This window comes from Garra rufa, chromosome 22, assembly GCF_049309525.1.
Source record: "Garra rufa chromosome 22, GarRuf1.0, whole genome shotgun sequence".
NCBI classification, from domain to species: domain Eukaryota; kingdom Metazoa; phylum Chordata; class Actinopteri; order Cypriniformes; family Cyprinidae; genus Garra; species Garra rufa.
Genome location: NC_133382.1, coordinates 18320674 through 18344091, shown reverse-complemented (window position 1 = coordinate 18344091; position 23418 = coordinate 18320674). Strand labels below are relative to the sequence as shown.

Genomic DNA, 23418 nt, shown 5'->3' with positions numbered 1-23418 from the left:
ACGCTGGGATGTTTTCAGGAAATTGGAAAAATAGGTCAAAAGTCACTGTGTCTTTCACTTATGTTAAGAACGCACTGCAGAGGTGCTTTCCCTTAACACCACAAAAACATTTAGCATAACCAATCAAAATAAACCACATAACATATTTAATAAAGGCGTATCAATGCACATTGCCTGCCAGTCCTGTGTAAACTACGGCACTCAACGGTTTTATTTATTTATTTTTTATATATATCATGATATGGCGGAGTGCAACAACGCAGTCTGAAGTACTGTAGATGCTCACTTTGTGTAATGTGTAATGAGTATAGCGCTTCTGACTTGACAGACAGCTTTTGTGAAGTGAAAGTAAAACCTGTCTCACTTTAAACCTGTTTTTCTCGAAATTCCATTCCTGAAAATCATAGCTATCAGCCAACTTAAAATAGCTGTTTTTACGTTCAAGCCAAGTTTTGGAAAGGGCTTAAACCCAACTTTTATATAGTATCAAAACCTAAAAAATGTTACATTTTCACCATGTGTTGCGTTTCCTAGATCGCATCACACACACACACACACACACACACACACACACACACACACACTGTATATATAAATACAGTGAGGGAAAAAAATGATTCCCTGCTGATTTTGTATGTTTGCCCACTAACAAAGAAATAATCAGTTTATAATTTTGATGTTAGGTTAATTTGAACAGTTTGAGACAGAATAACATCAAAAAATCCAGAAAAACACATTTTAAAAAGTTAGAAGTTGATTTTCATTTTAATGAGGGAAATAAGTATTTGACCTCTTTGCAAAACATGACTTAGCAAAGCCCTTGTTGGCAATCACATAAGTCAGATGATGTTTCTTGTAGTTGGCCACCAGGTTTGCACATATCTCAGGAGGGATTGTGTCCCACTCCTCTTTGCAGATTCTCTCCAAGTCATTAAGGTTTCAAAGCTGATATTTGGCAACTCAAACCTTCAGCTCTCTCCACAAATTTTTTCTATGGGATTAAGGTCTGGAGATTGGCTAGGCCACTCCAGGACTTTAATGTTCTTTTTCTTGAGCCACTCCTTTGTTGCCTTGGCCATGTGTTTTTGGGTCATTGTCATGCTGGAATACCCATCCACGTCCCATTTTCAATGCCCTGGCAAGATTTGGTGGTACATGGCCCCGTCCATCGCCCCTTTGATGCGGTGCAGTTGTCCTGTCCCCATTAGTAGAAAAACACCCCCAAAGCATAATGTTTCCACCTCCATGTTTGATGGTGGGGATGATTTTCTTGGGGTCATAGGCAGCATTCCTTTTCCTCCAAACATCATGCCAAAGAGCTTGATTTTGGTCTCATCTAACCATAGCACTTTCACCCAGTTCTTCTTTGAATCATTCAGATGTTCATTGGTCTAGGTCTACAATCTTGTCCCTGACATCCTTGGACAGCTCATTGGTCTTAGCCATGGTGGAGAGTTTGGAATCTGATTGATTGATTGCTTCTGTGGACAGGTGTCTTTCTTAAAGGTAGTGATCCTAATCTCAGCTTGTGACCTGTATAAAAGACACCTGGGAGGCAGAAATCTTGCTGATTGATAGGGGATCAAATACTTATTTCACTCATTAAAATGCAAATGCATTTTTCTGGATTTTTTTGTTGTTATTCTGTCTCTCACTGTTGAAATAAACCTACCATTAAAATTATAGGCTGATAATTTCTTTGTCATTGGGCAAACGTACAAAATCAGCAGGGGATCAAATATTTTTTTTCCCTCACTGTATATAGTTTCAAAGTTTGTTTAAAATTAGTTTTTTACTCAGTCTTGACATCACAATTGTTACATAATCTGTGCACATGTACAAGGTCAAAATAGGTCGGTGTGATGACCGTACACATTGCTTAATAGGATACACACATCTTAATAAAATAGTGCACCTCAAATAGAAAATTGTCTTGTTTACTCACCTTATTCAGCCTTTAGCCTCAGTTGTTATTCACTTTCATTAACTGGAAAAAAGATGCAGTGCAGTGCAAGTGAATGGTAACTGTTGCTGATGTATCCTTATATGTTCCATGAAAATAAAGTTGCATGGGTTTACATGGGACATAACATGGGTGAATATAGATTTTTTTTTTTGTGTGTGTGTAAACCTATTTGTGCATATTTAATTGCCTTTCAAGGTGTATAAATGACTTTGTTTGTTTTACAGAGAAGAACTACAGACGGCCTCCTCAGGCCTACCTGATCTTGGCTGGTGCAGAACCACTCACCTTTACCAACATCTTTCCTTATTGGGAGAAGGACTCAACTATTAAAGTGCAGGTACATAATCCTAACCATAGCTTTCACCTCAGGTATAAAGCGTTTTATTAAAATTAACCATTGGTCTTCCATAGAAGATTAAATAAAAGGGATTAAAAAAAAGCACTGGGTGGATTTTTATTATTATAGGGTGGTTGTGTACACACTGACAAGACACATTTAAGTTTAAACACCGTGTAAAAATTAATTTAGCATCCAATGTCCCCTTTAAATCACAGTCATTTGTGTTCTTCGCTGAATTCGAACACTGAGTTTAGAGTAGTTTGTAGGAGTAGCAAAAAAAACTGTTTTTCATTTACTTCAAAATTGCAAACAATGAAAAGTGAGATATCATCCGAATTGACATAAAACAAGGAATGTATTGACAGAAAAAAATAACATTTGGACAATGTTTTTATAAGTTATAAGCTTTTTTGCAAAAATCCTTATGTCTAAAACACTAGGTGGTACTGTGTTCAAACTCATGTACCTTCAGGATTTGCTGTTGATGATGCCTACCAATTTTTGTGCAGATATGTCAAATTATTTAAAAGATATTGCAATTTATAACAAATTTCAAAATGATGTGTATAGGCATTAGGCATTATTTTCTGACAAACTGTTCAAAAGTTCTAAGCAAAAATTTACATATTTGGTATCTTGTGACCTGTAGGTGGTGTTTTTCTTCAGATCATGGTGCTGATTGGGTGTACCACGTTTTGTTTCAACTGATTAAAGTTTGGCCAAGATAACAATCTTGACCCAAAATTGGTTCAGAGGCTTTATGTTAGTGACACCATAACGTTTGAACTAATATGAATATCAAAATTCTGTTCAGTCATTTCGTTTTGGTTTCAGTCCAAAGAGCCAAGTTTTGTAAGAAATGAACAAATTTTGAAGGAGGAGTAGCGAAAAAAACGAAATACTGTACTTTTCAAAATGGCCACTAGTTTATTTGGTGGAGCCTTAAGCTATTAATTGTGATCAGCATGATGAGAGTAATCAAGTGGTCGCAGGGACAATGGTCTAGAAAAAGGGTTTAAAAATTTAGAAGCGTTTAAAAAGTGAATTTTTGAGCTGGTGTTGGCGCTATAGAGTTGGTCCTAGAGACTCCAAATTTGGTCATATCACTATTCATGACCATCACAAATGTGCCAAATTTCATAATTTTCCTACTTACGGTTACAGAATAATAATAAAAAAATAAAACCTACAATTATAATAGGGACTACAGCCCCTTTGAGGTCTGGGCCCGTATCCACAAAACATTTTATCTTAGCACTAAGAGTTCTCCTAAATAGCAGTAAAAGTTTTTAGCTAAGAGTTTTCTCTTAAAACCTATTAACAAAGCTGCTGAGACAAACTTTTACTAAGCGGTAGAGAGAAGTCTTAAGCTAAGAGTAAGGGCAGGGTTGACCTCGTTACTATGGATGATGTCAGCATGCTCACTAACCATGCATACAGTGATTGGCTGATAGGGGAGGAGTCTCTGTCAGAGATTTATTCATAGAAATATTGTTGTAAATATTGCCATATTCAAATAAAGTTACTATGGATGATGTCAGCATGCTCACTAACCATGCATACAGTGATTGGCTGATAGGGGAGGAGTCTCTGTCAGAGATTTATTCATAGAAATATTGTTGTAAATATTGCCATATTCAAATAAAGTTTTAAAAAGTTAGTAAAAATGTCGCCACATTCAAATAAAGAATTCAAAATACAGGACAAGTGTCACTTACTAAACAAGAGTTCAAATGATTGACAGTCTTTTATAATAAATAATTAGCTGATATGCATGTAAATGTAACTCCTCACACCCACGTCCTACCGCACACACTCTGAGCAGGTCTAGAACCCGGGTCTCCGGCACGGGGGGCGGACGCACTAACAAGGAGGCTAAAGGCTGCATCCTTTAGCATCTGTCGCTAGTGCGTCTCTTGAGATCGGGGAGTGAGGTTTACCTGTACAGCACCTACTAGCTGGCCTCCGTTTACATAAACAGACTTTTTAAAAGAGCTTTTTATGACACAGAATAGCGGAGAACTGACACGAAATCATTGGGTGAAGAGAAGGGAGCAGCAAAACATTTCGAAACGGGAATCAAACTCAGGGGTCTTTGAGCGGAGTTACGCCATATATTGACGCACTAACCGCTAGGCTATCGGTGCCAACGTGAAAAAGTTTTTTTTCTATTCATGATAGAATAATCATGGCTGATAGCGAGATACGCAAACATAAAACAAAACCAAACTTGACGCAAGAACAGCTGTTACTTCTTGCCCAACGCTATAATCAAATGAAAATTTGGAGCTGGGATAACCTCCAAGACAAATAAAAAAAAGTTGTGTGGGAATATGTGTGCATATGCAGAGTGTTTCTAAAAAGTTTAAGTTCCGAGGCAGATCGCCAGCAACAGCAATATTAGGAAGGTTAGGATTTGATCTTGTGATTTAAGCCTGATTTAGGCTGATTTATACTTGACTCGTTCTTCTGCACCGCAAGCCTGTGCTGCCTGCGCGCGCACATCACCAAATTCTGGGCCCCTGTTACTAAAAGATCTTAAGGATAAAAGTAGCATAACTCATAACTTAGCGATTTAGGAGAAAATCTTAAAAAAATGCTTAAAACAATCCTAAATTTAGGACTCCTAATTTTTGCTCTAAGAGTATTTCACAAAGCGTTTTAGCACTAAAACTAGCTCCTAAATATGTGAAATGTTAGGAATAGTCTAGAGGACTCCTAAGTCACTAAGATCAAGTCCTAAAACTATCCTAAAATGGCTATTGCCGGCTGTCTGCCTCGGAACAGAGGCATTTTAGAAGCATTGGATGATAATGAGCTTTTCAGAAGGTGCGGTCTTAATCGCGAAGGTATTGCAACAAATAGAAACAACCCAATAACGCCACAGATCAAGGTTTTAACAATCTTTGGCAGCTCCTTATGAATGCAATAAATATTTTAATGAGGCTAAGGATTTCAATCTGCAATAGCATAACAATTAAGGTTACATGAAAACATTATCTGCAACTTGAAAGTAATGTCCGTTTAGCTGTAGCAGTTGTTTGTCACTTAAATTCTGCAATCTCAGCCTTAATTTGCCTGACTTTGCAAAGAATACCAACGCTTTTCACAGTCATCTTTGCTTCTGGACAAAAGTGGGAAAGCTGCATTTATTTGCACACATATATTTTCCCACACATCTTTTTTAGTTTTTGAGATTATCCCAACTCCAAATTTTCCCTTGTTTTCATGAACAAATTGGGCAAGAAGTAAGAGTTGTTCTTGCATCCAGTTTGGTTTTCTTTTACGTTTACATGCCTTACGCCTGTTTCACACATACTCCGTATGCAGTGCGTATGCAGTCCGTGTGCGTTACATATGCGGTGCAGAGGCAGCACGGACTCGTTTTGCTTTCACACAGGACGCGTTTCAGTCCGTTCCTGATCCGCGGGTGTTTACCACAAACACACCATTTCACTAGTTCGCTTTTGCATATAATAAACAGCGTAAAAGTTAAGCGTGTTTGGCATGCTGTCCGGGAGAGGGCTCCGAGCTCGGTAGTCATTCCCGAGCCCGGGGCACTCCCCCTGCCCAGGGAGAGGGGTCCGAGCTCGGCCTTTGGCCCGAACCCAATAGCGCTCCCCCCCCTGGCTGGAGGTGAGGAGAAAATAAACAGGGGGGGTGGGAGGGATGCTGGAATCAGAGATAGCTGAAGGTAGGACTGCTTGGTTATTTAAAGGGACTGTAGTAATGGGATAGGGAGAGTGATTGGATAGGGAGTGATTGCTGATGATGAATTGGCCGTGTTAATTATCTGCGCGAGCTCCTCCTGAAATTTGTTAATGAAACATCACTTCACTAGTTCGCTTTTGCATATAATAAACAGCGTAAAAGTTAAGCGTGTTTGGCATGCTGTCCGGGAGAGGGCTCCGAGCTCGGTAGTCATTCCCGAGCCCGGGGCACTCCCCCTGCCCAGGGAGAGGGGTCCGAGCTCGGCCTTTGGCCCGAACCCAATAGCGCTCCCCCAAAGTGCAAAATAACTGCAGGACAGCAGCCAGGTGGCCCCCCAAAAAGCTTAACTTGAGCTGGAGGGATGCTGGACGATTAGCGGCGGGGAAGCGCGGGAGGAGCTGCTGCGGGCACTGCTAGGGAAGGAAAAGCAAAGAGAACCTTATGTGGGGTGGCATTTAGGGGGAATGAAGAATGGCGTTTTCTTGGGGGTGGGTACTGCTGTGGCGTAGGGGAAACATGCTAGGTGCTCTAGGATGTGTGGGCTTTGCTGCGCTAAAGGAGACTGAGCGGGGGCTGCCGCGTGAAAGGGGGAATAAGCGGGGCGCTCTAGACAGAGCGGGCATTGTTGCGGCATGGGGAAATAAGCAGGGCGTTCTAGTGTGAGCGGGCATTGCTGCGTGAAAGGGGGAATAAGCGGGGCGCTCTAGTCAGAGCGGGCATTGTTGCGGCATGGGGAAATAAGCGGGGCGCTCTAGTCAGAGCGGGCATTGCTGCGGCATGGGGAAATAAGCGGGGCGCTCTAGTCAGAGCGGGCATTGCTGCAGCGTGGAAAGTAAGCAGGGGCTGCGGCGAGAGCGGGCATTGCAGTGCGTGCGGGCACTGCTGTGGCATGGGGGAATAAGCGGGGCGCTCTAGCAAGAGCGGGCATTGCTGCGGCATGGGGGAATAAGCGGGGCGCTCTAGCGAGAGCGGGCAATGCAGCGGCGTGGGGAAACGAGCAGGGGCTGCGGTGAGAGCGGGCATTGCAGTGCGTAAAGGGAATGAGCGGGGCGTTCTAGAATGAGCAGGCGTTGCTGCGGCATGGGGGGAGCGAGCGGGGTGGCTTTAGCATGAGCGGGCGTTGCTGTTCTGTAAGGGGAATAAGCGGGGGCTTGAACAGGAGCCATGCGATGTTGAGCGTGACGGGAAAAGCGGGGCGAGCACTGCTGTGCGTAAGGGGGGCTCCAGCGGGGGCACGCATTGCTGCGTGTATAGGGGATAAGCGGGGGCTTGAACAGGAGCCATGCGATGTTGAGCGTGACGGGAAAAGCGGGGCGAGCACTGCTGTGCGTAAGGGGGGCTCCAGCGGGGGCGCGCATTGCTGCGTGTATAGGGGATAAGCGGGGGCTTGAACAGGAGCCATGCGATGTTGAGCGTGATGGGAAAAGCGGGGCGAGCACTGCTGTGTGTAAGGGGGGCTCCAGCGGGGGCGTGCATTGCTGCGCGTATAGGGGGATAAGCGGGGGCTTGAACAGGAGCCATGCGATGTTGAGCGTGACGGGAAAAGCGGGGCGAGCACTGCTGTGCGTAAGGGGGGCTCCAGCGGGGGCGTGCATTGCTGCGCGTATAGGGGATAAGCGGGGGCTTGAACAGGAGCCATGCGATGTTGAGCGTGACGGGAAAAGCGGGGCGAGCACTGTTGTGCGTAAGGGGGGCTCCAGCGGGGGCGCGCATTGCTGCGCGTAGGGGAATAAGCTGGGGTTTTAACGAAGGCAGGATGTCCCAAGGAAAAGGGACGCAGAGGGGGTGGTTGAAGCGGCTAGAGATGGCGTGGACGGGGGTGGGCTGGCGGTAGAACGGGTTGGCCGATTAGGGTTTGGTGTGTTTCCCTGATAAAAGAGCGATCTGCTCGAATGTAGCTCTTGAAAGCTTCAGATGACCAGCGGCCGAGCGCTTGGATCTGCTGTTGGGAGAGACCTTTTTTGGGCGGCTGTAGTTGCTGCGCCTATGCGAAATGAATGGCTGGAGAAGTTATCGGCTGGGGTACCAGAGAGAAGCAAGACAGACTTCAGGTGCTTTTGGAACCAGAAGCGTGTGGCAGGGCGGTTGGCATCATCAGTAAAGAGGGGTCAGAGGGGAGGGAGGATTGGGATTTCCTGTGGCAAAGGAAGGCTAGGAGGGTTTGGAATGGTTGGAGGGGAGTTTGGAGGTTAAAAATATAAATGAAATGGCCCTTCTTTATTTGGTCTGTCTTGCTTTGTTTAATAAAGTAAGAGATGGTATCGCCGTCTAGCACGGTTAGGTCGGAGATGGTGGGGTGAATGGCTGGGTTAAAACTGGATGTAATGGCGAGCTCAGAGCATCTGAGGAAACCGAAAAAAGCCAGGATGAACATGGCATCCAGTGTGCGGGCAGTGTGGATGGAATGGTAGCCTTTGCGGAGGGAGGAGATGCATTTGGTCAAAATATTTAAAGTGATAGGTTGTCTGGGGTCTGGGCGGTTGGGCTGGGTTTTTTGGATGCCTTTGATGAGAAGGGAGGTCTGGGAATTAGCTATATGAGGGGAAGGCGAGCCGTGAAACAGTTTATGAAAAAACTGAATACCGCTAAGGTATGCTTTGATGGAGCTAGCTTGGAGGTTTTTATGGGAATTGAGGTGGGAGATAAATGAGGTGACAGTGAGCAGGGAAAAATCGGGGAAAGGTAAGCTGTAGGCGGCGTGGAAAGTTTTAAAGCATTTCCACGCTGTAAGGTAGGATTGGAGAGTCCTGAGGGAGACTGCTTGGAGAATGGAGTCGATGGATGCTTCGAGAAGAGGCCTTAGGTGGAGGGTTATGGGAATATCAGTTCTGAATAAGGAGGGACTGGGGTTGGGAGCGGGTCCGCTTCTGGAGCCAGCGATCTGAATTTCTGAAAAACAAAACGAGAGAGAGAGTCAGCGATTTGATTCTTTGACCCGGGGATGTGTTTTGCAGTTATGATAAATTGGTCACGAGCTGAAATCCAAATCAAACATCTGAGCAAAGCCATGAGTACGGGGGAGTGGGAACGGCCTTTGTTAATGCAGTGCACGGTAGCTGCGTTGTCGTATTGGACGACGATGCTGGTGGCGGACCATTCTTTACCCATTAGTGGCCGCAGCTTCCCTATGGGGCAAAGCTCAAATAGTGCTGAGGATGATAGCTGGAGGGGTAAATTTGCCACAGCTGTACAGCTACAGTTTGTTAACAAAGTGGAAGCTACTAGAATTGTTCTGTCAATCTTTTCTTTGGGCAGGGAAGCCAGGAATTTTTGGGAATCTAAATTGATGCCCAAAAATTCGATGGAAGTGCTAGGACCCTCGGTTTTGTCTTGGGCGAGGGGAATCCCGAGCTCTGAGAAAAGCTTTGGGATGTCAAGAGGTGTGCGGCTGGGACGGAATCTGGGGGTGAGATGATTAAGAAATCGTCTAAAAGATGAATCAGATAGGGTAAACTGTAATTGTTGGAGAGGATCCAGCAAATTGCCTCCGACGGCGTGTCGAAGATTTTTTGGATTGCTTTTGCAACCAAATGTGAGGCGGACGGCGAAATAGAATTCGTTTTTCCAGCAAATGCCAAATGAGTGCCAGAAATCTGGGTGGATGGGCATAACTTTGAAAGCAGAAGTAATATCGACTTTGGCCAACCAAGCGCCGCGACCTGCTTTTTTAATCAAGGTAGTGGCTTGGTCGACGTCGTGATAGTGAAGAGAAAACTCTTCGAGTGGCATGAGGCTGTTAATGCTAGGGAATGGGGAATTATGCGGAGATAAAAGATCAATTATGAGGCGTTTTTTGCCTGAGAATTTTCTGGTGGCAACTCGATAGATGCTAAAGGGAGGAACAGAAAAGGGGCCTATCATGAAATTTGAGTCTATTTCTTTTTAATTAGGCCGTCCACTATTTCGGGTTCGGTGAGAGCGGAGTGGAGATTTGGGCAGATGAGGTTTTGGGAGGGGAGGCTCAGGATGCCGGGGTGGAATCCATGTGTGAGACCTGCTAGTATCTGGGTCCTGATGGAGTTGGAAACTGGGGGAGGTTCCTGCGCTAAAGCGTTTGGCGGGGCTGGAAGGGGTGTGGCTGAGGCCAATGAGAAGGGAGGACGGGCCTGAGGAGGAGGGAAAGTGGCTACCGGGACCGGTAGTGGCGGTAAACCTGAGCTGCGGCCGTCTCCTGGGACGGAAAAGAAGGGGGGAAAGAGAGGGGGAATGGCGTGCGTCGGAGCCTGCGAGGGTAGAGGCATGCTCGCGCTGGGGACGGCTCCTGGGGCGGAGGAAACAGAAGGGAAGAGAGGGGGAATGGGGAGCGCCGGTGCTTGTGGCATGAGCAGGGGAATGCTCGTGCTATGAGCGGAAGGCGGTGCTGCGGGCCATGAGAAGGGGAGAGAAAGGAGGGGCAAGGGTTGCGGACAGGAATCGGCTGCTGGAGTGGGCGAGCTCGTGCTGCTGCGACGGCTTGTGGAGGCGATGGCCGGCTCTCTGACAGCATGAGCAGTGAGCTCCCGCTTCGAGGATCGAGCGGGATGGGCGTGGCTGGAGACTGCGGTGTCCGGGGCGTGGCCCAAGCTCGGTGACGGCCTTCTGCTGCGTCCTGACGTGGAGTAGGGGGCTCTGCGGCCCGAGCGCGCTCTGCCTGAGGCCCTTGCAGAGCTCGGCTACGGTCCATTTTCCCTTGGCTGGGGCGCAGGAGAAGGCTGAAGCGTAAGAAGACGCTGGGGAAGATGCCCGACGTCTGGAAGATGGTGGAGACGGCGTAAGCTGGCGTCTCGGAACAGTGTTGTTTTTTGACAACCATCTTAGATTTAGTCTTATGGACTAAAATGCTTGTTAGTTTTAGTCCAATTTGAGTCGACGAAAGCCAAAAAGGTTTTAGTCTAGTTTTAGTCTAAAAAGGGGAAAAGTCTTTTAACAAATTAATGTAGGTCGGTAAGTATTTTGCTGTTGGGTAGTGTCACTTGTAAGTTCTGAAAATAGCAGATCTAGTTCAACACAATGTGAGCTTCCGGATCGACTATTTTCACCAATAATTGCAATAAGGAATGTTTTAAAACATAAAAGACAAACAAGGATGGAATGCTAAAACGGCTTGCCATAGCGGCATCAAAACGTTTAAGGTTTTGATTGGCATGCACAATAAGCAGAAATGTCATGCATTTTAAACGTCTGACGGACCACCCGTCTCATCAACGAAAACTCACGCACGTCTCGTCATGTTTTAGTCATCAACGAGCCATTTTTATCTCGTCATCGTCTCGTTATCGTCATGAAAAGTGGCGTCAACGAAATGATTTCGCCATCGTTGACTAAAACAACACTGCTCGGAGTGCGAGCAGCAGCGGTGCGTGAGGGCCTGCGGCCCCGTGATGCAGCGGCGGGCTCGATTAGTGGATCCTGCGGAGCGCTGGTGGCCTGAGCGGCGACCTGGATGAAGGCTGGATGAGCTGCAGGTTTGTCTGTATCAGAGGAATAATCCTCGGAGGACGAGTGAATCTCGGACATGTTGCGGCGATTGGGAGTGCCAATGCTGGAATCAGAGATAGCTGAAGGTAGGACTGCTTGGTTATTTAAAGGGACTGTAGTAATGGGATAGGGAGAGTGATTGGATAGGGAGTGATTGCTGATGATGAATTGGCCGTGTTAATTATCTGCGCGAGCTCCTCCTGAAATTTGTTAATGAAACATCACTTATCCGTTATTTGATTTTCAAATCCAAACGTGCTTTTTCAGCATTGGGATACTCTTTTATCACAGTACACTAATACAATAATACTAGACATATTCACGTTTAAACTCAACGTATTATAAACGACGTAGGCTATTATTTAATGCACTTGACTTCTAGATTTTGTATATTAAGTTGCTCAAGCAAGTTGTAACACATTTAAACAGCATAGGTAGGCTATAGCTTCCTTTTCATATTGAAATTGGGCTATCACAAATATTTTAAATTAAAACTTACCACAGACAGAAACAGTCGGCTCAGTGTGCCTTTCTTTCGCATTAAATCTTTATTAAAAAACATATTTTAAAGAACTTTTCTACCTGGTCAAGTGCATGTATTATGTCATTATTATTATCAGCCAATCATTGTGTGCATAGTTAATGAGCATGTCGACATAATCCATAGTAACGAGGTCAACCCCGCCCTTACTTTTAGCTTAAGACTTCTCTCTATTCCTTAGTAAAAGTTTGTCTCAGCAGCTTTGTGAATAGATTTTAAGAGAAAACTCTTAGCTAAAAACTTTTACTAGTATTTAGGAGAACTTTTAGTGGTAAGATGAAATGTTTTGTGGTTACAGGCTCTGATCATGTGTACAGTACATAATATATTGACATTAAACTCGTTTTTAACATGATAATTTTATTCTTACATGTACTTTAATAATATGTTATTAGCCTTGAGATAAATGGTGCAGTGAATAAATAGACCCTTTTACAGCCCACGTGATCAAATAGTTGCGTGCGCATTTTGGCAACGGAAGTGGTGTTGTTCCCCACTGGCTCTAACGTGTTAGCAACTAAAGTTTATCAAAACGGTTTCCCAGCATCAAAATGTCTGGTTGTTGTGTTTACGGTTGCACTATATTCCACCAAGGGGCTTAAGTTTTACAGGATTCCGACAGGATCACGGCCGTTTCAGAAGAACCGGTGGCGCCTGTGGCTGCAGGCGACTATAGGGATAGTTCACCCAAAAATTAAAATTTGATGTTTATCTGCTTACCCCCAATGCATCCAAGATGTAGGTTACTTTGTTTCCTCAGAAAAACACAAACGAAGATTTTTAACAAAAACCGGTGCAGTCTGCCAGCCTTATCATGGACATGGATGGGCACCAACCCTTTAAAAGTAAACAAAAACATGCACAGACAAATCCAAATCACACCCTGTGGCTCGTGATGATACATTGATGTCTTAAGACACGAAACGATCGATTTTTGTGAGAAACTGAACAGTATTTATATCATTTTTTACCTTTGATACACAGCCACGTCCATCTGTCATGTCATGTCATGTGGCATCAGTCACGTCACATGAGCACGCGCTCTGGCGTAGAATACGCAAACGCCGTAAGGGGAAATCAGTGAAAAGTCCCGGATGAGTTTGCGCAAACTAATGTAATCTTTTAGCTTTAAATCGGTTTAACCAATCAGGATACGCGCAAGTAATTACCATTTTGAATAGCTGCTATACCCACAAACTCTGTGTAAACAATGAGTGTCGTATACATGCGACAGATCGCTTCCGTCGTTTGCGTATTCTACGCCAGAGCGCGTGCTCATGTGACGTGACTGATGCCAAACTCGTGCTCATGACAGATGGACGTGGCTGTGTATCAAAGGTAAAAAATGATATAAATACTGTTCAGTTTCTCACAAAAACCGATCGTTTCATGTCTTAGGACATCAATGTATCATCACGAGCCGCAGGGTGTAATTTGGATTTGTCTGTGCATGTTTTTGTTTACTTTTAAAGGTTTGGTGCCCATCCATGTCCATGATAAGGCTGGCAGACTGCACCGGTTTTCGTTTGTGAAATGTTCGTTTGTGTTTTTCTGAGGAAACAAAGTAACCTACATCTTGGATGCATTGGGGGTAAGCAGATAAACATCAAATTTTCATTTTTGGGTGAACTATCCCTTTAAATGTGTTGATTTCAACACACAAAACTCTGAGTCTTTGTCATGGTATTTGACGTTCTGTACATGACCACAGACAACGTATTCATGAGCATCCAGTGATTCTCTCGGGTGTACACGCTCGGTTTCTCAACTAAATACGTATATATATCTGGCCACTGTATATTTGGCCATCTGCTAACGTCTTCTATCTACTCCACTATAGTACATGGATCTGGTAGCCGGATACTATTTGATAAAGTCCACTTTTCCAAATAACTTTCTCTGTCTGTGTTGCTTAATCCGCTCGCGTAGCTTGACACACTGCTGATTCTCGCCATACTTCCGTTGCCAATATGCGCGCGCATACGTTGCTACGTCATCATTGTGTACAAACAGTAAAAGGGTCTATACCACTGATCTATATAATGACTGGATTGCTCATTGCGTTCTAAAATGCCGTTAGGCAGTGAAGCCACCGGAAGTGTTCGATCCGCCATCTTACTATTCCCTACCGGCAGAGTGCGCCATTGATTTCGCATGTAAACCACTGACCTAAAATCACCCGATTTGAAGCGTTTCATTCACACATCATTAGTTTTTAGGATATGTGTATGTAAATAAATTATACTTAAGATGTTATCTGGAATGTTTATGGTCTTTTCGGGCTGGATATGCAATATATATTGAAATCGTTTAGGTGGGTGTGTCAGCCGCGCACTTGCAGACACAGGTGAGTTAACTGAACCAAAAAGAAAATATATTTATTTATGTACCCAATTATGCAGGAAATTATAAACAAAACCGTGTATATGGTGTTACTAGCCTATCTGAAATTGTTTCGATTGTACAATATTGCTCTTGTACTATAAATTAAAATCTTTGAAATAAAGCTTAATGTCTTTAAGTAGTCAGCGCGGTATGGTGCGTATATTTTTAATGAGCAGCATCTATTTCAGTCTCTTCAAATCACCAAATTCTGTAATGATTTACTAATATTACCGTTTCCATGTGAGTAAAATGCTGCGTATGTATGTTGAATTAATTATTAATTTAACGAACAAATCATTACCTGCTTCAAAATTAATACTGTTATTAACGAATATATAATAATATAACATATAATAAACGAATTAATAACAAAAGTATTGTTGAAACTTGCAGTTAGCCTACTGTACGAATAAATACAACAAAATGACATAAACAGTGAATAACTTTACTAAGATGAATTAAGGTGTTCATTCAGATTTATGAGCACATTTTCTTTTGTAAACATATGTTGAACACCCGATGTTTATGCTTATCTGATGTACATGACTGTAATGTAGGCTTTATGAACTTACATTTTTAATAAGCAGAGGGAATTCCCGACAATAAACAAATAACCGTTTACATGCTTAGGACGTTTGCGTTGTAAAAATGCACAGTGACTTCAGATATAAAAACGCTGACTTGTTATGTGATGTTTTCTCAATGAAATCGTATAATCTCCTATTCATTCAATGGAATGTATGCGAATAGTAGGGAATACTAATATGGCGGCGCGGTGGCTTCACTTTTATGACGTCATGAGCAATCCAGTTCTCTATTATAGATCAGTGGTCTATACATTTATTCCATGGAATGTCTGGATACTGGATTCTGATTGGCTGGCAGGTGTGCAGTAAAACCGTTTAATGCACAGGTAGTTCCAAGTCAGTTTAATCACCGTTCTATATTAATGCGCTGCTTTAATTGATGCACGCAAAAGCACAAAGAGAGAGAGAGAGAGAGAGGAGATCGCATTGTGCTGCGCACATACATAAACTTCTTGTCAGCGTTTGCCTGCGATTCTTATTGTTAAAATATCCTAGATACTAGATCGCTACATTATATTCCTCAGCAACGAGGTGGTAAAACTGCGTTTTTTGAATGAATTCGTTGTTTGTAGAGAGAGACGCGCAGACGCACAGCAATGCAGACAGGTACGCACACACTAGGGTTGCCACCCGTCCCTTAAAATACGGAATCGTCCCGTATTTGAGAATGAAATTGCGCGTCCCGTTTTGAATCAATACGGGACGGGTTTTGTCCCGTATTTTTTATAATTTTTTTTAAAGCAGCGTCTCATGCAAATACTCACTGCGGTAAAGCCAGCCGTGGTTCAGAAAAACACGGTCAAGCCAGCCGCGATTGATTTTAAGTGTGCGGGCATATTACAGTGATTACGGTAGTTTCAGAAACAACACAGAGAGAACGCGCTTGCAGAGCGCTTTTCATTAAGACGCCCAGGACTGAGAGATAATACTACAAAATGTTCGTGAATTTTTACTTACTTATTTATTTGCATTTCTGCTTTAATATCCGTTTTATTGGTGTACTTGAAATGACCCCATTTCTAAAAAGTAGAAAAAAAAACAATGATCAGTTCTTATTCAGGACGTCCCATATTATATGCACAACTCATATGAAACCTTTTTTGAACCCTTCGCGTCGGGCGGTTATTAGCCTCCACGTCGTGCATTTAAAATCCTTTAATGCACGGCAAACCGTTGATTATCCCTTACATATATGCATCAGTTATTAGTAGTATCCAATAGTCTAGTGGTAAAATGTTCGTTAAATGAGTTAGAGGGTTTCGGTTCTAATCCGCCATCACACAAGTTTTTTCAACCCTTAATAAAATTAAATATGTTCATCAGTGATCCTATATCAGAGACACATTTGTGTGTATTTTGTTTTGATTTTTAACCGTAATGAGTCATAAGCGAGGGATTGAAGCGCTCGCGTGTGAACACTGAGCACGAGCCGCATTGAGAAAGTTCCGTCGCAACGAACATTAAGCATGATTTCAGAAAAAAAAAATACAGATTCCAGCGTCAGCACCTTATTTAACAGAAAGGAATGTTTCATCAGCATTAGTTACATCTGTGCCGCGAGATGTGGTGGGACAATATAGAGCTTTGCAAAAAGTGTCCCACCCATCCCACCCGTGAATTACGCCTATGAAAATAAGTAATGTGAAACACTTACAAAAGCAATTATGAGAAATATTTTTATTACAGCAGTCTTCAACAGTAAAACCAACACAACAGTGTTAAAATGTACAGTTTCACAAACCAATACTGGTCACGATGAGTTTTTTGCCATCTGACTATTTCTATGGTCACGCATTGATGGATTATAGAGATGTCTGTACAGGCGTACCTGTTCAGCCAAAACAGCTTTAAAATATTTCGTGAGCAATGAGGTGACAAGGGAACACTTCACTCGAGAAGCCGTGTACACCGCCACGCGAAATGGGTGATTTCACAAACCCAAGCGAACTTGCGGAAGCGTATATATTAGTCTTTACGTTGAACAGATTTAGGAGCTCATTTTAGCGCTAAACGCTTTGTGAAACACTCTTAGAGCAAAAACTTATGAGTCCTAAATTTAGTACTGACACGCCCATTATTTTTAAGATTTTCACCTAAATTGGCAATTTATGAGCTACTTTTAGCCTTAAGATGTTTTGTGAATACGGGCCCTGGCCCCTAATAATAATGTTAAATTAAGGCTGCAAGCAGCGATAAAAAGACCCTCGCAAGCGGGCTCACCGCTGACCGGTGGCTTTAGGAAAACATTGAATGGTGGGCATTATGCTTTTGATATAGTAAATATAGGAGGAATATGTTGAAGTAATTTATATGTGCCAAACTTCCTGCTGCCCAGGGCTCTGAACCGGTTCAAGGAACGAAAACGAAAACCGAAAACAAATGACATTGAACAGGAACAAAAACGAAAACAAAATCAATTTTAATCGTTCTGAACAGAAACGGAAACAGAAATTCCAAATTAACCGGTTAATAACGGTATTTTTTATCGTTCTCTTTATTATATCAATTTGGCAGACCAAAAACATGAATTCAAATTGTGTGCGCAAATGCGACGGTGACGCATACACCGTGAAATGCCCGCGAAGCAGACATAAGCAGAGCCCTTTCTGATGCGACCAGCTTAAGGTTACCAAGCACCTGGCTGTTTCATGTGCAAAGGTTTAGGTTTAAGTTATTGTAGCCTAATTAAAACTTGTAGTTAAAATTATGCATTACGTTTTCTTTTGCTTTTATGCATTAAATGTAAAAGCATAACTATCTGGAGTTCTGTTTTGTTTGAGTGAAAATAGCCTATAATTGGCTATATTAGGTAAGGAATATGCCGTAGCCAGCTATGAGGTCACCGAGGTCCGGACCTCGGTCATTTTTGTATATTCAAAAATAAAATGCCAAGCTCTCTGAATGATTATTTAGCCGTTTAAACCACCTCATATCACATGAGTGTTTGCAATTCATGTTGATGCGAGAAGCTAGCGCAGTGAACGAGGCTTGAGAGCGCGTTGAGTGAGAGCGCGTGTGCAGCCTCCGTTTGTTGCCAGATCCACCTATTATACGTGTATTTTGACTCATTTTTCCAATTTATTGTGACACTTTGGGACGTTTATAAAGTGGAAAGTTGAACGTTAGTGTTACTGATATATTAATCTTATTTACAAAACACAAGATTTGAACTTATTTCGGATATCTTTTTCTTTATTTTTGTAATTGCTTGTTTTTCGTAGCAATATCCGGCAACATTGTACATTCATAAAAAAAATCTTTTAGACAATCTGTAATTTAATTGCTGACAGGAAGATAACACAATCAGTAAGACAAACGCAGCGATCATCGTTAATATCTGAAAGAAATGTATAACACTATCAAAAACAATAGCATAATACAAATCTGTTTGTTACAGAATGAAATAGGCTACTATGACAAATAACGTTACCGTTACTGGCCAGCAGGAAGACGTCTCATGCTCTTTAGTCAACGTTAAGTCATCAAAAAAACATTAATTAAAGCGGTGTTTCTCAACCTTACTTCGGACCTCACTAATTTTCAAACCCTAGTTACGGCCTTCAGGTGAACTCGTTTACTTTCGGTTTTAAAGACAAGAAGTTCAGATGACACGAACACGGAATTTGGTTGAATCATTTGTAAACATAATGCCAAACATGTTATTAAAAGGCACACACTATCTATCTATCTATCTATCTATCTATCTATCTATCTATCTATCTATCTATCTATCTATCTATCTATCTATCTATCTATCTATCGCGCCGTGTAATAAAATAACGTTATTAACCGGTATTTTTTCTAGAAAACCGTTCTCGGAACGTATTGTTTAATGAGGAACGCAAGAACAGAAACGTTATAATATCGATTCTGCTCGGAGTGAACCGAATGGATTTTTTTTTCGTTTTTAAGCCCTGCTGCTGCCAGCTGGTGGCGCTATGCCTTTAACTGATTATTGGCATAGATGTGTAGATGTGTTAAGGCCAGCACTTTTATCAAACATAATTTGGTGTTGATCTGAATAAATCTGTAGGAGGAGTTCGTTCAAGTACGACACCTAAAAATTGCAAAAATGACACACAATTTTTTTTGAGAAATTTAAAAATAACCGACTTTCTGTTGGGTTTTGGTGTTGGCTCCAAGAGACTTTTTGTAGGTATTGGCATGTTACATCAGTGAACCGATTTTCATTCATGTACGTGAAGCGCACCACCGGTGCTCGGGCCCTAATAAACAGAGCAATTCCAATAGGGTCCTCGCACCACCGGTGCTCTGGCCCTAAATATGGGTACTGTAAAATAGTATCTTGCCAAAATGTTATAACATTTCTACATTAAATTGTACCTATATATTTAAAAGTAAGTTTTATGGCAACTTCAGAATTCTAGGTACAGAGTAATTTTTATTGGTAAAGCAGTCTGTGGTATCTTGATTTAGTTAGTAACTTTACTTGCAAGGCTTTACAACATACCAGATTTAGTGAAAGTGAACCTCGTATCCTGACATTATGTAAGGAATAATTGACGACGGGCCGTAGAATTCTACGAAAATAATGCACACCCGAGGTGGTGATGCGGCCGTTACACCTCGGGTGTGCATTATTTTCGTAGAATTCTACGGACCGAAGTCAATTATTCGGCTTATACTACGGTTACCACACCTCAAGACATCGATCAGATGATATATTCCCAAGACATTCATCCCATTTTTATCCTTAAAATGCTACTGTGAGTAGGATTAATTTCTTACGCAGCTCATCCAACAGCTTCGTTGCTAGTTCCAAAATGTAATTTTAGACCTAGTAATGATGCTTGAGCTATTGATAGCAAACTAATGCAGTTAATAATGAAGTTTAGACAGACCGATAGCCAAGCAGACAGACAGAAATTGAGAGAAAGAGAGATTAAGTGCATGAATTACCTCTCTCAAGTCTGTGTGTCTCTCAAAGGTGACTGGCAGCATCGTCTCTACTAATAGTTAAACTTTAAGTTCATTTTCTTCAAGACCACGCCGTTGTTACCTCACGTGTGAGAACTGTCATATCGTTTTTAAGTTGTTAATCGATAGAGAAGCGCTAACAACATTAGCGTGAATGCTAACGCCAGTGCCAACTGTATGTGTGTGCGTCTGTGAGAGAGAGAGAGTGAGAGAAATAGAGTTTGTGCTTTCCGTACATAATAAAACGTAATATTGTGGAAATCGTTTTTATCCTGTTATTTACTGTATTTATTTGTTTGGCCAGTGTCATTGTGGGTGTTTTTTTTTTTTTTTTTTTTTTTGCTGTTTTGGGCTGTAAGGACCTTTGAAATAACTGAAATCGTGTGGCGAAGTGATATAGACATGTAATGCGGTCAAAAGCTGCCTGGAACTACGTTCGCCATGCGTTTCCCTGAAAATAATGCACACCTCTATAACGTTCGTCAGCCAATCAGATTCAAGCATTCAACGCCCCATAGTATAATAAATTATTACTAACTTCAAAAGTGGTTATCAAAAGATAGGTTTGCACATTTTCAACCAGCTTCATATTGTTACAGTTTCAGTAATTTATCTAATTAAACAATGTGTACTACTACTTCATGCTACCTGCACCCAGATATCCCCATTTATTTGTCAGCAACCGATGCACCGCAAGATTTTACCATCATCCACCTGACTTTGGCTGACAAATAAAACTACAGGGCTTTTGTTAAGACTACAGGATCGAACTAGCACATTTTTCCATCGGGACTCTCTCATATGGTGGTAAATATCAGTACAGCCCAAAGCCATTACTATTGAAGCCTAGGGATGATAAAACTGTATGTTTGAATGTCTGTGCAGGTTGAAGGAGCCCGTAATAAAGTGACCCTTGTTAAAGATGCCCTGTCCAAACTCAGCAGGCAGCAGTACACCATTAAGGAGCTCACCTCCAAACCTCTGCCAGAGGGAGTGGACCCTCTGCACCTCGAGAACTACCTGTCAGATAAGGACTTCCAGGTAACAACCCCACCTAAAGATTTACACACACTCTTTTTTTTTCAAAACAAAACTATCCCAAAACCTACCCCAAGCAAAAAATAGTTTAGTCTAAAAATGGTCATCATGGGAAGTGTAAATAAAGATTATTAAAGGCTCATTTTGTTTTACTAGTTTTCCAGTGATTTCCAGTTTTTATCTGACAGACAAATTTACCTTTTTTTTTTTGTAAACTGATGATGTTAGGACAGATCTATGTTAATATTTTTTTTAAAAAGATGATGTTGACAGATTGAATTTGTTCTGCAGAGTGTTTTGGAGATGACACGGGATGAATTTAATGCCCTCCCAAACTGGAAACAGCTGAATCAGAAAAAGAGCAAAGGCTTCTTTTAAATTAAAGAAGCCTTTGCGTCTGCAATCTGTTGTATATTCACTTTAAGTATTTACAAAGGAATTATGTTAATTTTCTTTGTGCTTTTTAAGCAATTTTTTATATGTCTATTACCAGTATGTACAGTTAAATGTCTTAAAAAGAGGAACCCATCTATAGCTGTATAGCAGTTTCATACATCAGTAGCTTTTGGTCATAAAACTTTTTTACACAATTTAAGTATCGACACATCTACCAATTTGATGCAAAAATGTAAGTTTTGAGAGTAGCGTGAAGCAAATCTGCTTTGCTATGCACAAGCTTGAATTTTACAAATGTATCATTATTTTATCATTTCGTTGTATCCTGTTTAACCTTGTTTCTATCAAACTGTGACCTTAAGATGCATTAAACACTAATGATGACAATTCATGTAACCAGTCAAAAACACATAGAGGCCTTTCGCTCTGTCATTGAGCTCTGTGCAAGATTCACATTGGAAGGTGAATAGCTCTTTAAGCCATATTATGTGCAAATATTAAGTGCACTGCTGCCACAGGAATGAGGATGACTAATAAACAGTATTATGTGATTGATCTTTTTAATGTGGTGATACAGTCAACATTACAGATAACAAATTAATATGTATGTAGATTTTCTTAGGTATGAATGTGTGTTGTTTGTGCAGTACCAGAATTGTGCCAAAACATACTGTACCAACTCTTGCTTGATAATAAATGCTATTCAACATCATATAACTAGATGTCATGTTCGTTTGTCAATTCTTAGATAATAAAATGCAAGACTGTTTACCATTTGGCTTTAGTATGTAACTCCAACTTTTATCCACCTTGAGGATATTATACAAAATGCAGTACTCTTATTTCATATAATTTATTATTTATTTATTTATTTTATATACATTTCTTATAATATATAATAATATCAAATATATAATAATATAATTCATAGCATTATAGCATTGTACAAGAGGATCTTTACGACATGAGCCACAGGTCATGTCTTTCTGACAAACTGATGTACTTGTATTTTCTATAATGTTAGAGCAACATTATGGCTTCATAATGTGTGTCCAAGGCTATGCTAACAAAAGCAGAAGCTCTCATTTTACCAAATTATGCCAGATGCTATGAATTCCAAAACAGAAGATATTGTATCACCCATTCTTTCTTTCTTTGAGTGACTGAATATGACAAACAGTAAAAGAAACAAAGAAAATATTTTGCTAAGCCTGAAAAGGAATGCATTTGTGTCCAAATGGAAAAAACAGCTCAGGTTCCATACGAAAACAAGTCATGAACCACAGTGTTCAACATTTCAAGCATCTAATCAATATTTTCTCCTAAGTCAAGACTTTTAGGCACTATTGATTAAGGGCAATGAGTACTGGAGCTCTTCAGTATGGAAGGCCGTTTCCACCACTGAAAAAAGAAAAAAAGGTTATTGCGACTTATCTAACAATTCAGACTTTTTTTTCTCAGAAGTGTGAGACATAAACTTACAATTCTGAGAAATGAAGTCAGAATTGTGTGGTATAAATTTGCAATTGCGAGTTATTGAGTTAGAATTAACTAAACTAGATATAAACTCACAATTCTGTGAACATATCGGTCTGTTTTTTCTCCTCAGAAATGGACTTTAAAAAAGTAAAAAAAAAAAAAAATAAAAAAAGTTGGGCCAACAAATAGGTTCTGAATACTTTTAATTTTAAATAATATAGGTTTATTCATTTTGTAAACCAAAAACTAATTTTCCCAGAATGTTCTGGGATCCAAAAACTGTACCCTAGTAAGGACCCCCAAACTTGAATATACTCCTGCAAGGCTGCAAAGGATTCTTAAAATTTCTTCAAATTTAAAGGGAGCTATATATTTTCATGTATGAAGAACCAATGGCACATTTAATTCGCTGAATTAAACACAAACAACAACAACAACAAAAAATGCTATTAAAGGGGTGCTATTATGCTTTTTCACTTTTTGAACTTTAGCCAGTGTGTGGTGTGTATGTTTGGGCATAAAAAACATCTACAAAGTTACAAATCTTAAATTCCACTCCAAACGGAGATATTTCGTTTTT

At 41.3% G+C, this 23418-nt stretch overlaps 1 protein-coding gene across 2 annotated transcripts in view; it reads left to right on the top strand.

Moving 5' to 3' along the window:
* The window catches only part of svild (supervillin d), a 72580-nt gene extending 50504 nt beyond the window's left edge, over positions 1 to 22076 (top strand). For both annotated transcript variants that reach the window (XM_073828174.1, XM_073828173.1), the window contains exons 25-27: positions 2191 to 2303; positions 20811 to 20966; positions 21255 to 22076. In XM_073828174.1, coding sequence (XP_073684275.1) covers positions 2191 to 2303; positions 20811 to 20966; positions 21255 to 21341 — 356 coding nt within the window. In that variant the 3' untranslated portion in view covers positions 21342 to 22076. The remainder of the gene's footprint in view (positions 1 to 2190; positions 2304 to 20810; positions 20967 to 21254) is intronic.
* The last annotated feature ends 1342 nt before the right edge of the window (positions 22077 to 23418 follow it).